The 13702-nt window shown below is 38.9% G+C and overlaps 1 protein-coding gene across 5 annotated transcripts in view; it reads right to left on the minus strand.

Annotated features, from left to right (window-relative positions):
- Positions 1–3497, minus strand: part of stxbp5b (syntaxin binding protein 5b (tomosyn)) — a 37641-nt gene extending 34144 nt beyond the window's left edge. The window contains exons 1-3 of one of the 5 annotated variants that reach the window (XM_088002582.1): positions 3276–3493; positions 2987–3164; positions 1004–1101 (exon numbers count right to left, since the gene is read on the minus strand). In XM_088002582.1, coding sequence (XP_087858708.1) covers positions 1004–1101; positions 2987–3139 — 251 coding nt within the window. In that variant the 5' untranslated portion in view covers positions 3140–3164; positions 3276–3493. Of the gene's footprint in view, positions 1–1003; positions 1102–2986 lie in introns of all 5 variants that reach the window. The other 4 variants (XM_088002583.1, XM_015004876.2, XM_015004875.2 and 1 more) reach the window with 4 other exon arrangements.
- Positions 3498–13702: the final 10205 nt, after the last annotated feature.

The raw sequence follows: 13702 nt of genomic DNA on the forward strand, positions 1-13702 counted from the left end.
AAAGCGCAGGAAACCGTCTACAGTAACCCGCTGATTAAAACACTGTAGCGGAGACAGGTCTTGTAAAAGCAGACATTTATTGCTTGTAGATACCTCATCGGGCTCATGTCTTCTGAGCCGTGCGAGTGTTTCCAAACTCCAGCGCCGACGAGGCGGATCGATAAAGCGCGTCTTTTTGATAAATGGACCAATTGCCTGAGTGACAGTAATCCCATCAGCTTCACCTTGCACCAAGAGGAGCAAAATAGTAGCTGCGCGCTAGTGTGTGTGTGTGTGTGTGTGTGTGTGTGTGTGTGTGTGTGTGTGTGTGTGTGTGTGTGCGTGTGTGTGTGTGTGTGTGCGCGCGTCTGCGTGTTGCCACGCAGAAACAAAACACTCTCTTAATCTGATGAGTGGATAAAGACCAGGACGGAGTCAGGTCTAATGAAAATCTAAGCTAAGCAGAAGGGCCTCCCTGAGTAGGACATCATCACAAAGGAAAGCCCAAAGTTAGCGTGCTAACGCCTCCCAGAAGACGAGCAGTAGGTGTGGAAAGTCAGTGCAAATCAGTGATTGGTCAATTAAAAAAAACAACAAACAAACAGAATTCCTCGACAACAACCCGAAATCACAAATGCGTGTGTTGGTGTGTCGTGCAAGTCCGGCTCTGTTTACAGAACATATGAAGTGGCATCCTGGCACCAACTGGGCAGCACAGCCGTTGAGGTTGGCTCCATAACATATGGCGGAGGAGGGGTGGGAGGAGGGGGTTTCATGCAACTGCAGAGCTACCGCTAATTAGGCCCGGCTGCTCCAGGAGCCGCTACCAGCTGCAGAGCAACGCAACCCAAGCATGTGTGTGATCTTTTTTTTTTTCCATTCCCCACCTTATTCCGTGGAATGTCGAAGGCCAGCTTCCTCGTGTGAGGAACTTGAGACGCCACTATAGTGTTTAGCAGTTGCTTTCCTTGCTTAGCACTTTTCAATTTCCCTTGTGAAACAAACAAACAAAAAAAAAGGATACAGCCTCAAAGCTCCGGTCTGAGTCCCGACGGCCAGGATTTTCTGCACGGGGTCAAAAGCCATCGAGGACGGTTGATATGGAAAGCCATGACGCACAGTCTGCAGGAGAAAGCAGAATTTATATCAGACATCTAGTCGGCCTAATCTATCATCTCCCACACAGTCCAGAGCTGGCTTGTGGAGGGGAAAAAAATATATTATCACGATCCCCAAAGATATATAATCCATCAATGTGCACCGTTTGTCCCATTTGTCTAACAAATTACACTAAATTTAAACAGCAGAGTTAAAACGGAGGGAGCAGGGGGGACTGAAATCAGTTGCGCAGGGGTCAGTTTTCGGCACGGCTGTATCGTCTGAAATGCGGTTTATTTCCAGGACCTTTGCAGCAGCCCAGCCGCTCAAATACGATCATCTCCGAGCATCTATAACGCAATTATTTCAGGTTGAGGACCTTGCTCGGCCGCCTGTGGTTTGTGCAGCTTGCAGCGGGATTACGCAACAGGTGACGCCACGGCCTCGTAACCTGGGGAACTGACCTGCTCTTCTCCCAGCTGCGGAAGGAGCTGATGGGCCGGCACGCCTGTCGCACAGCCCGCTTCCCTCAAATTATTCCCAACATTAAACCGTAGATTTTACAAATTGCATGGAGGAGACCTTGAACGCCAAGCAAAAAGTTATTTCTTTCATTCTGTGAAACAATACCAACGTTTATAGCGCCTTGCAAAAAAAAAAAAAAAAAAAAAAAAAAAAGCATCCTTTGAACAACTTTCTGTTATTTTATGCAAATCGGTGCGTTTTGCTGGGTGTGATGTGAAATATGATAGTTAAATACAGAGCAGTCTAGGGAGAAATGCTATCAGAGACCACAGAAGACTTGATAATGGGTTGCAGGTTCAAACCTAAGCATAGAGACCTATTTAAAAACCAAAAATGGCTAAGGGTTTCAATCTGTGTATTATAAGCCTGGCGGGCCACCAGGCTTTTCTTGTGCCCCCACTAGGCTTTTCATTGTTAATTTGTTAGTTTTTTTTGTAATGATTGCCTTTTTTAAGACTTTATAGATGTTTAGGTGTTAATCTTCCAGTCTTACAAAAATGCATAACTATCAAATGATATTTTCAAATTTCCTGTCAACTTTAAACTTGAGTTATTTTTCAAACAAGGATGGGCAAACATTTCAGTTTTTAATTTCTAACATAGTAGAAAAAAAGAAACCACTTTTGCAGCTGTAACTGCAGCAAAAGGAGGATGTAAAGTTGAAAAAAGTAACATTTTCACAACTGTGGGAACATTCTGTGTTGGCCGAAAATAAGTACAATGAGTTCAATGTGACAAAATGTGAAACATATAAAAAAAATGTGTGTGTGAAAGTCTTATAGAGTTGGCTTAAAGGAGATTCCCCTTGTGATGCACTAAAAATGCAAACAATGGTCGCTGCTGTTTCTTCATTGCTAAAATGCAGCAGACATTCACATGAATGTGGGATTAGCAAATAGATGCATTCACTACAGTGGGAGTTTTACTTTCTTTGGAAACAAGATACCAGTTTATACCAAGTGCAGCTGAAAACAAAAACACATTCATCACAACACAAAAGACTGTTGAATTCTTATGCTGTGAAGGGATTTAACAATGAGGAGAGCTCCTACAGCAATCCACAGGCAGCCAGTGTGAACATTGTACCCTAAAGTAGTGCAGTGGAACACTAGGGAGCTAATTTACAATGATTAAACAGAGGGGGGGGAAGTGATTTAAGGTTAAGTGTGCTGGATACAACTCAGTCAATGAATAAAATTGATTCCCCCATTAATGTCACCATAGCTCACACTCAACCTGGCGATTTTGATGCTGTTTGTACACTTTGTTTTCCACCCACTGAGCCGTGCTGATACAGATGAAAACAACGTTCACGTTTGGTCAGCCGCCGTCATCTGACACTTACAGTCCCGTCAATGCCAGCTCTCACTAACGGGAGACATACCTTGCACAGCTGAAAATGTTCCGACTGGAGAGTCTCCTGGACAACATCGTTTTCCCTGGGAGTACCCGGCTGAGCAGTTGCGGAGGAGGAGGAAGAAGAAGAAGACGCCGCTGTCAAGCCGTCCAGCACCTTCCTTATGTTAAACTTCTTCATTTTCCCCCCCGTTACAGACGCGACGCTTGAAGAAAACAGACCGAGCGAGCTACCATTAATTGGATTGAGACGGGGGTAGCTGCTAGCTAGTTAGCCGAAATAACGCACAGTTAATATCTTTCTCTGCACATCTCACATGTTACGGAGGGTGTTGCCAACGCACTCCCTAAAAGCGCCCCAGTCACAAGCACTGATTTAGAGTGTCCCTTCCGACAGCCGTGTTAATCCGCCATTCAGGAGGCAAGCTTTAACGTTATTTGATCGGGATCAAAATCGCTTCGGCGAGCTGCCTCACCAGTCAGCGCTCAGCGGGTAGCGAGCTGGCTACGGAAACGCAGTGAACTGCAGCGAGGACTGCGCCTGCGCGTTCAAGTGCGTTTCAGACAGGAGGCTTTTTTCTCGGTACAACACCGGTGTTACAGTGAATTCAGCGACCTTGCGAAATATAAAAAGGTGTTCCTTTCTGGTTGGCACATCCGTGAGGAGACGTTGGTTAAAGTATCAACATTTTAAAACTGCACCTCAACAGGTAGTGGACTTTTTCAGTTCCTTGTGTTTCATACTGAAAATAAAACAAAACATTTTTCTGAGAAACATTGGCATGTTTTGTTGAATTATGAGCTAAAATTTTCTCATGGGTAAAAAAAGGTCGAAATTCAAAGTTGTAAAAAAGTCAAAGAACCTCAAAATCCAACATGGCTACCACTCATTTAATTTTTAACAAAAATCTGAATATTGACTTTCCTCTCTGCAATTATGTTGCCTTGTATTAGACTCATCTTGGTGCAAAAAATAGCATCACACCCAAATTAAATATACATACTGTGCCACCCTAACATTTTTGCTGGCCCTGTCCAAACAACCCCTTCGCTGCTGACATCGGAATACTGACCAGGAGCTCGAGTATGAGATGTAACGTGAAAAAGAAATAGTAATTGTTTATTTTTTTCCACTTGAAACTTGAAATAAATAAGAATTTCTTATCCTATGTGCCTAGACCATTTGTGACTTAGAATATAAAGTTTTGCCTCCCCCTAGTGGCAGATCGGCCAACCTTCGCGTTCGAAAGCAGAAAGAATGAAGAATTTTCTACTGTCAGCTTCAATTTTGCTCTGGGTGTTTTACTGGTATTTTTACAGTGACTTACAAAATAAGATTGTTTATAAAAAATAAATAATTTATCTTGGAGCAAAAAGTACCTGTATTTGCCGCTTACAGATTTCCTTTTTTCACACTGAAATGTTCCAACATCATCATCATCATCATCATCATCATCATCATCATCATCATCATCATCATCATCATCATCATCATCATCATCATCATCATCATCAAAAAATAAATAAAATAAAATAAATAAATAATAATAATAATAATAATAATAATAATAATAATAATAATAATAATAATAATAATAATTGTCAGACAAAGATGATCTTAGTAATTACAAATTTCTTTGCAGAATATTTGTACATGAGCCATAACGGAGGCCTTTTGAACATGAACAACCTATGGTCATGCTACAGCATCTCAGTAGATCTTTGGGTCTGACTTTGACCTTTGGTGTGCATCGTTTTCCTACACGAACCAACCAAGCAGAGGCAAAGATGACTGAATTTTCTCGTCCAAAGCAGTTCTAGATCACCACACTGCCACTACCATGTTTGACTGTAGGTATGAGGTTCTTTTTCTGAAATACTGTGAATTTTATGCCATATTTAATGGGACAAATATCTTCCAAAAATGCCCACTATAGTTTTGAGTCCACACAGCATTTTACCAAAAAAATTAGGGTTCTTCAAGATATTTTGTTTGGAAAATTTAAGACTGTTTTTTATGTTTTATTTATTAATTTTTTAAACTATTATTATTTTAAATTGGTCAATTGTAATTGTAATCAACATTTTTAGTTAAATTTATTATGTAACTCACATGTTTCTTGTCACCACACAGCTCTCATTAAAAGCAGAATATTTTATTTTCTCTCTAAAGTTTTTGAGTTGCATACACCTTTCCCAAATATTATATGGGTTGATTTTTTTAAACTCAAACTCAGCTGTGCATATGCATTTTTTGTGCACTAGATGGCAGCATCTACCAACATTATGTTATCCTCCAATCCGCCGACACGTCCTGAATTAAATCTCGCAGCTCTCTTTCAACACCGTGAACAATGTAACCAACATACGGAGACATATTCACAATAAATGTGCCTTCCAGACTTAAAATGCTATGTTGTTTTGATTATTTAGTTCCTTCATATTTAGCTTTTAGCTCCCATCTGCAGTTTATTTTCCCACAGCAAGTGGCACTCATGAGTCTGCAGGGAAGAAAATCCAATGTTGATAGTTCTATGTCTGCTTTCTACAGATAAGGAGTGCTGAATTTCCTCCATAGGCCATTTGGAAATGGGTCACTCGAGGCACATTATCCATCAAAAAAGAGGAACAGCAAGGCCACGAACATAGGTTCGCTGTTAATAAGGCCTTTTTTTTTCTTCTTTTTTTTTTTTACAAGTTAGGTTGCCTTTAAATTTTCATGCAACCATGCATATGTGAACAAAGTTCCGGAGAAAATCCTCACTGGAGGGCAGATAAAATAAGGCGTATCAATAATGTACAAGTAAAAGTATCCTCACCGAGAGTGAGTCTTCTTCAGACTGTCATATTTTCACACAACAAAACAAGAAGAGTAGCTTTTGTGTACGATGTAAGAAAAAGGGTCAGGGCTGGCAGTTTTGCTTGACTCTTTAACGCAGGTCTGTAGTATCTGGGGCATACAGAATACCTGAAACTAGCAATTACGTTTTGCTGCAGGCATAGTTGTCAGAGGATATAAATTTACAAGGTTTCTGGCTTAGGTACAGCCCATACAATTTTTGCCACAATGCTAGGTTAATGCTAGCCTGCTTCACCTGTTCAAAGCCAGTTTTGAAGTTTTTGGGGTTATTGTCCAGTTGGAAGACCTCGCTGTGTCCAAGTTTAAACTGCTAAGCTATTGGTCTAAGATGAATTTGAAGGTAGTTGTCCAAGAACAGTGTGGACAACTCAAGCTGAAGCTCTCACCGCATAAAGTTTTCACAGCACCACACTTTTTCCATGGCCTTATTCCAAATTGTATTAAATTAATCTCTTTCCTCAAAGTTCAACACACATATAACCCATTATGACAATGTGGAATTTTTTTTTTAAGTGTTTTGCAAGTTTATTAATAATAAAATTCCAAATAACTCAATATCTGTCCTTACATACCACGAAGCATTAGCCAAAGCTAGTCCGCTTGGGCTTCTGGATTGTGTCTTTGGTTGCTCGCCTAAGTCGATGTTAAGCTAGCTTCATTGTTGCTTGTATGGAAATCAAATCTTTATCTTTTCCTTGCCTTTTGATATTTTCTTTAATGTCTTTTTTGCTATCGTTTGTCTTCTGCTTCTACTTAAACTACAGAAACTGCATTTGTGTATCAATCTTCAACCCTAATAACCTAATGTCTTTACACAGGTGTCCTGGATCCGAGTCCCGGCACCTCGGTCATTTCCCTTCTCTCTTTGGCCTACTTCCTGTCTATCTATGTATGAACAAAGAATATTAATTAAAAAAAAAAAAAAAAAAAAAAAACAGCTTTTTTTTTTTTTTAAAGAACTGTACTTGGGGAAAGCATGGTGTGGAAAACTAGCCAGCAGGAGGCCAATGTACAGTTCTTTTTGTTGCATGGACAGAGAAATATAAATGGCTGTGCAATAAACGATTCAATAACATCTTCTTTTCTTACTTACATGTCCAAGCACTGAATCCACTTGCTTTTCGTTTTTGATTGCACTGCATTGCATTAGGAAGAAATTACTAAAGAGGAAAGTCTTTCACCGCAACATTTTATACTTTTGAAATCCCCGCAGAATAATTAGGGCACCAACAAAGGAAGCATGATCACAATGAACCAGCTGACCATGACTTCAACCCAAGTCAAGAAATGGTGCAAAAATGCATCACTTGAGTTCAAAGTAAATTGTAGGTGAAGGAATGAGCACAGTGGAATGAGGCAGTGGCTCTCAAACACAGGCTCCTAAGAGGGACACTGTAGAAAAGTGCTAAAAAGATCGAGGCCATCTTGATTTCTTGACTGACTCAAAAGTAAACCACTACTTGGTGTGTACGGGTACATCTGTACACCCAAGCTTCTGGCATGATTCTGAATTGGCTAACTAACCACGATTCTTGGTAGGACTTATTTGAATTGGTTGTTGCCATTAGCCTGTTTGTTGTTGTTTTTTTTTTTTGGGGGGGGGGGGGGGGTTAGAGTTAGGGGGTTAGGGGGTTTCATCCCAAACCCAGTTGGGATCATTGTCCTGTTAAAGAGGCAGTATGGCAGTATTATGTAAAATGAACAGTTTTGAGCTTTACATTGTATTAAAGTGTTATTCCCTCATCAAAAACATACCTGGAGTGTTGCTTTGGTTCTTTCATGCTTGTTTGAGAAATCCTTTAATCTCCGTGGCAACCATTCAGATGTGCAAAACACGTGGGTGGAACTAGCACCGCCCCGGAGGACGAAGCTCATCTTCGGAGCTGCAGTTTCCAGTCTTATCTTTGACCCATCTGCTTCAACGCCCCCACTCAGCCCCTTCAGACTAGCCAGAAGCAATTAGCAAACACCTGGTGGAACTGCTGAGCTCGTTATGCAAGCGACTTCACAGTGCAACTCTTGTGAAAACATTGCTGAAGAGCTAATAGAGAAGCCATGTTATGATGACTTCCTGAAGAGCGGGAATTTCTTAAAGAGACAGAGACTCAATTTCAGTGAATTAAATTACAAAGTCAAATTTCTTCTAAGTCATGTTTGGCAGCATTTTTATAATAACTGAAGGTAACATAGTTACTTGATTGTGCTATAACATGACACTATGTCACTGAAAAATACATAATACTACCTCTCTAATTATCAATAGTAAGGCTATATACTGATGCTGTTTCCATTAAGGAACATATGGTCTTTCTTGGATATTTCATAACATTTTCAGCCAAAATAAGGTTGAGCTCACTGCAGTACTTCGCCTCCAGCTGTTAAAAATCTCTCGGTGGTCTAAGCTCTAATCAACCAATAATTATGCGCAAGACTTGCATAATGGATGTGTAAATCTCAAGTTGAAAAAGCACCGTTTTAATGAAGAATGCTCATAATATATTGCACCTCTGCTCTCTCTTCTGGTGCTTATGAGGTTTGAGAGATTATTAGTTTTGCAGCTTCTGGCCTCTTGTTCTTAGTAGGTCAACCACTCAGCGCCTCTTCCTCATACAGGGAAGCGTGGTAGACTTTGTGTGTCACGCTGATCTGTTTAATATCCTGACTGTATGAGTGGCTTATCATTAAATGAGCAGCAGAGGTGTTTATTAGGCAGCCCACACACAACACCACACGCCATAGCGAGGCAGAAATAGGAGTATGGATTTCATACCTGGCAGTGTGAGGCGGTATGACCTTCGGCGGGAGAACTTGGAGTGGCTGTGGGTTCGTGACTCGGTGTGAAAAACAGGGTTTTGTGTGAACAGTGGCAGGTTAAGTTTGGCTCTTTTGCTGATCCCTCATACAGCGACGGCTGGCCCTGACACTTCCTATGAGCCTGGCTTAGTTTGATTCCGTCCCAGTGGCGCTCTTCATTGGACGAGACGGTGTCGCGCCACATCATTTGTCTGACAAGCAGACAAGCAGGGCACCTGCCTCATCAATATTTATACCGCCCCATGGGAAAGGCAAAGGGAAGGGGGGGCAATTTAAAACATTGTGTATGCATCAGTTGGACGAAACCTTGGCTGTGTGTGGGTCTTTCCTGTGCTTTAATATTTGAACAAATTTTTGTGAGCAGCAGACTAAATACTGTAGCAGTGCTCTTACAGTTCACATGCTAGCATAGCTACATGTAAGTTTTATTGCAGGCCCAAAGCATCCACCAGTTAGCATATAGCATCACTGTATAAAAGTGGTCAAATGTGAAATTCCACAACTGAAAATTAAAATTAACTATTCAGCTTGGTAGATGTTTTTTTGTCTAGAGTTAAAACAAAGAAAAGAGGCAAGACGACATAGTGTAACTTTTTTTTAAATTGTAAAGCTTTAAGTCTTACCCTTACAGAAAAATCCAATGAAATTCACATGTTCTCATTTCTCCACATGTAACCAAGTACATTGTTCATGTGTTCCATATTAAATTCACATCTAATCATGTGATGGATTGAAATTTGGTACCATTCAGAGGTACATTAAGAGGTTGTAATGCTTTGCTACCAGTTTGGGCTGAACATGTTGATGACTTGTCTGATTTGGCTGATGCAGTGGCCAGATGCAACCAGCAGGGGGAGTCTAGCGCTTGCGCTAGCTATAGTGAGGAGTACCGGAACTTCCTGGAGCAGAAGCACCGTGTCCGGTTCTTTCGTTAAAATATCCCCTTTCTTCAGGTATGAGTATATATAAACACACCTGTATGTTGTAAATTAGTTTAACTTTCAGAAAGCTTGTCAGTTTTTTTTGACGCTCCGAATGTTACAAACTCCATTGTTGTTAGCGCCTTTGTTAGCTATCATACTGCTGTTTGTGATATCATTGTGTATGTTTGTAAGTTAACTTAGATAATAATATACGCTGGAGCAGAAGCAGTCCGACTCTTTTATTAAAATATTCCAATTCTTCAGGGCGTTTACAGTCACACATTTCGCATATGTGTAAACAATATGTGAAACCCATGTGAAGATGTGAATCACGAGGCTTTCTACCATCAAGCGTTCCAGATCCGCAAGTGATTTTCACAAGTGGAATTCATGGGATATTTTTTAGTTATCAATTTCCACTGGTGTTGTTTGTAGTTTTTCTGTTTATTTTTCTTCATTTAACCTTTTCATTTCATCATTGTCTGTTTCACGTGGTTTCGATTCTATTTTCTCCTGGTTTTGTTACTTGAGTTGGCAATATGTTTATCAGTGAAGCTTCTTTTACTCCACTCACTAGAGGCAGTGTAGCATGTCAAAAATATTTACTCAATAAAGCCTTGGTCTGAATATATGAAATGAAAAATTGCGGATCTATCTTTGATGTAAAATGTTAAACTTCAAAACAGAGGTAAATATTGGCTCTACCTCCAGGTGTAGAAAACACTGCGGTTTTACTTGACAGCTGAAGTGAACTTTACAAAAGGTCAGAAGTCTATTCTTAGATAAATATGCAGCCATCCAAAAACATTTGTAACTATTTAAAATTTTGCTAAGCTGCAGTGAATTTCATTGGGGTTTGGTTTGACGCACAAACACAAAGTGGTGCATAACTATGAAGAAAAGGACTCATGGTTTTCTCATTTATTTGTTAAATAAGATAATCATCCACACAGCATGAAGCAACTTTATTTACTAATTAGATGGCTTCTAAAGGCAGTTGGTTTTATTTAGGGGTGTCAGGGAGAATTGGGGTAGAATGTAACAGACATGTTTTTCATATTTTTATTTGTTAAACACTTGGAACCAAGTGTCCTCATTTAAAAAATGTGAGGATACCACAAGATCTGTAAAATGAATTCACAGCACTCTAGTTAACTTAAGTTTTTCTCTGCACCATGTCTCCCAATAAGTGAATTAACATTTTCTTTCATAGTTAATGAGTTGGTAGATATTTAATCAGGTATTTTTTGTTTTTATAGAAAGTTAATTGGTGGGTAATTTGAAAAATACTGCTCTAAAATGGAAAATAAATATTGAAATAAACAGTATCCAAAATCTCTTTATTTTACTTACCATTTCTTGGGTAGACTTATGTTTGATTTAAAAAAAAAAACACGGGGTAATGAAATCTTCATTTAAAACAATTATCAGAGATGGTAGCCTCAACTCAGAGAGCTACACATGTTCATCATGAAACAGACAACAAAAAGCATAAAAAGTTTTAATTCACTCCATTTTGACAAGTATAATTCAAATGGTTGGCGACAGTAAATACAGTGTAACTGTGGACTTTATACTGCATGATCTGAAAATAGCTTGGTTACTAATGGTAACAGAAGCACTTCTCTTATTATATATCAGAGATAGACTTTCAGAATCTAAATATTTAAGAAACTGATAAAAACCAGAAAGTCTTACAGCTATCGTCTTCTGTCTACTGTAATACTGTTACACAAATAGATACAATCTGAATACCAAAATATGACACACAATTCATACATTCACAAAACAAATGTACGTCAAATAACTTATAGTCATACCTAGCTCTGACATAAGATGTATTATTATAAAAGATACAAATTTTTCACTTGATTTACATGTATTTCAAGACCATAAAAATGTGTTGAACGTATAAAAGACAAAGTTTTAATGAAAATGTGGCACTTGAAGTTGTCCTCTGCTACATTCATGATACAGTCTTGTGGGACAGATAAATAAATATACATTTTTCAAAAGAAATAAATTAATTAAAAAGTTCACTTTAGCAATAGTTTGACCTTTCAGGTTAATTTTACATGACAAAATATGCCTTTGTGCAGGCTAAAGGAGGAATAACATCCACTAGCTAGCTTAGCATCTCTTAGCTTAGCATAAAACTAGACTAAATCAGACCTCGCTCAAAGGTTACAAAAAAAATCCACATACTTTTTCTAATGTTTTCTAATTAAAATGTCCAACTGTTAAAAATGTTAGTTTGTGCCTAGTCATATTTAGCTACATAAATAAAGGCCAGGCTGTGATCAAACAAAACAGAAGTTACACATCAACGTTATGTGATTAGTAATGCAATAAAATACAATCGATGCAACTGAAAACTATAAGCTCAGTGAATATTGTGTTACTTTTATTATGCAAATACAGTGCTGTGAAAAATAATTTGCTGCCCCACAGATTTCTAATCTTTTTCCTTAAATCTTAGATCAAACAAATTCAATATCTGACAGTCATGAACAGAACAAAACCAAAAAGGAGCTTAATTTCCTTTATTAAAGATAAAAATCCATCTAAACACACCTGGGCTGATGTAAAACAAAAAAACAATTGCTCAAATCATGAAGTAGCTATTATTAACCACATTTCCAGCATCAGTTTCTCTAGCAAAATATAGGGATTACTGCCAAACCGTTAGGACTCAAGAAATCACCATAGAACTTGACTAAAGTACACTGAAAGACTTCAGCATGCTAAATGCCTACGGCATAAACTTAAAAATTCAAGAACAGATGGGAAATCAATGTCAATGACACCTAGCAGTCTGGAAAAGGATACAAAGCAATTTAAGCGACATTGGGAGCCCAGACAAAGAAAATGAAAGCTATTATCCACATATGGACAAAACGGGACATTGTTGAATCTTCCCAGGACTGGGTTCAAGAACACACAGGTCATAAAAGATCCAAGAAGAAGTTGAGATCAGTTTTCATGGGACAGAGCCTAAACAAAAATGACATCCATGGCAGAGTTCTAAGACCAGGACCGAAATGACCACATGGCCCTGTTTCATGTTTCCCAAACAACCTCTCAGTCATCCCCAAGAAGACATATGGGAAATTATTCTGTCGACTGTTGAGACAGCAGTGGAGCTTTGTGGAAAGTGTCCCATTACATCCGGAGCAAAACTAACATGTCACTACAGAAAAACGACATGATACCAGCATTGAAACACAATGGTGGCAGTGTAAAGCTCTGGGCCTGCTCTGTGGGTTCAAGACCTGGTTTTAGGGTTTCTCAGCACAGTACATTCATTTTCAACATTCACAGTTGACAACAACAACCAACCTTTCTTGCAGATGCCATAGCTGTTGTGGTCTGCTCAGACATTGTGTGTTTTTGCCCTTTCGTGCAGTAATTTTGCAATTGATTTTTTTGATTACCAAGTGGAGCTATATGCCATGGAGCATTGTGTACAGGCAATTTCTCAATTTCTATCTACGAAAGTAGACATTTGTGGACACTTTGACACAAATGTCAAAGTCAATGTGTTTTCCTATCTTTTAAATATAGCCTACTGTGAGGATATGTGGTTTTAAGACTCCATTATTTCATGTCTTCCCACAAGAGGTCAGCCATAGTTGTTGGATTGATCAGGGACATAATCTGACATAATTCAATGGAATCAGCTGGTCCAAATAGAGATCAGAAATGACAAATAGATGAGAATTTAGAATCTTTAGAAAATAATGTAGATTACTAAATTATATGTGACCATTTTATGACTATCATGAAAATAATGAGGGAAAAAACTGAACTGATATGCAACAGCTGGAGTATACAAGGGAGGAAAATAATATGTAGGTGCAAAATGAATGTATGAGTTGATGAAACTGAACCACAATTTTAATAATTGGAGAGATTTTATAAACAAATCCCTGCTCACAAGTGAGAGAAAGTGCATTTTGGTAGTGAAGTCAGAAAAACTTGAGGGAAGTGTTTTGTAGGGAAAAAAGTCTGAAATGGGAGTTGATTGGAGACAGATTGTGGCCATTTTGGTGAAGAAACTTATACGTCTGGTTTTATGCTAAGCTAATGTAGAACTTGTGTATCTTGGCTGCACTGTTCTTCAGCTTAAACTTCTACGAGCAGCTTT

This window comes from Poecilia mexicana, unplaced genomic scaffold, assembly GCF_051168715.1.
Source record: "Poecilia mexicana isolate PSO_F unplaced genomic scaffold, ASM5116871v1 scaffold_22, whole genome shotgun sequence".
Lineage (NCBI taxonomy): Eukaryota > Metazoa > Chordata > Actinopteri > Cyprinodontiformes > Poeciliidae > Poecilia > Poecilia mexicana.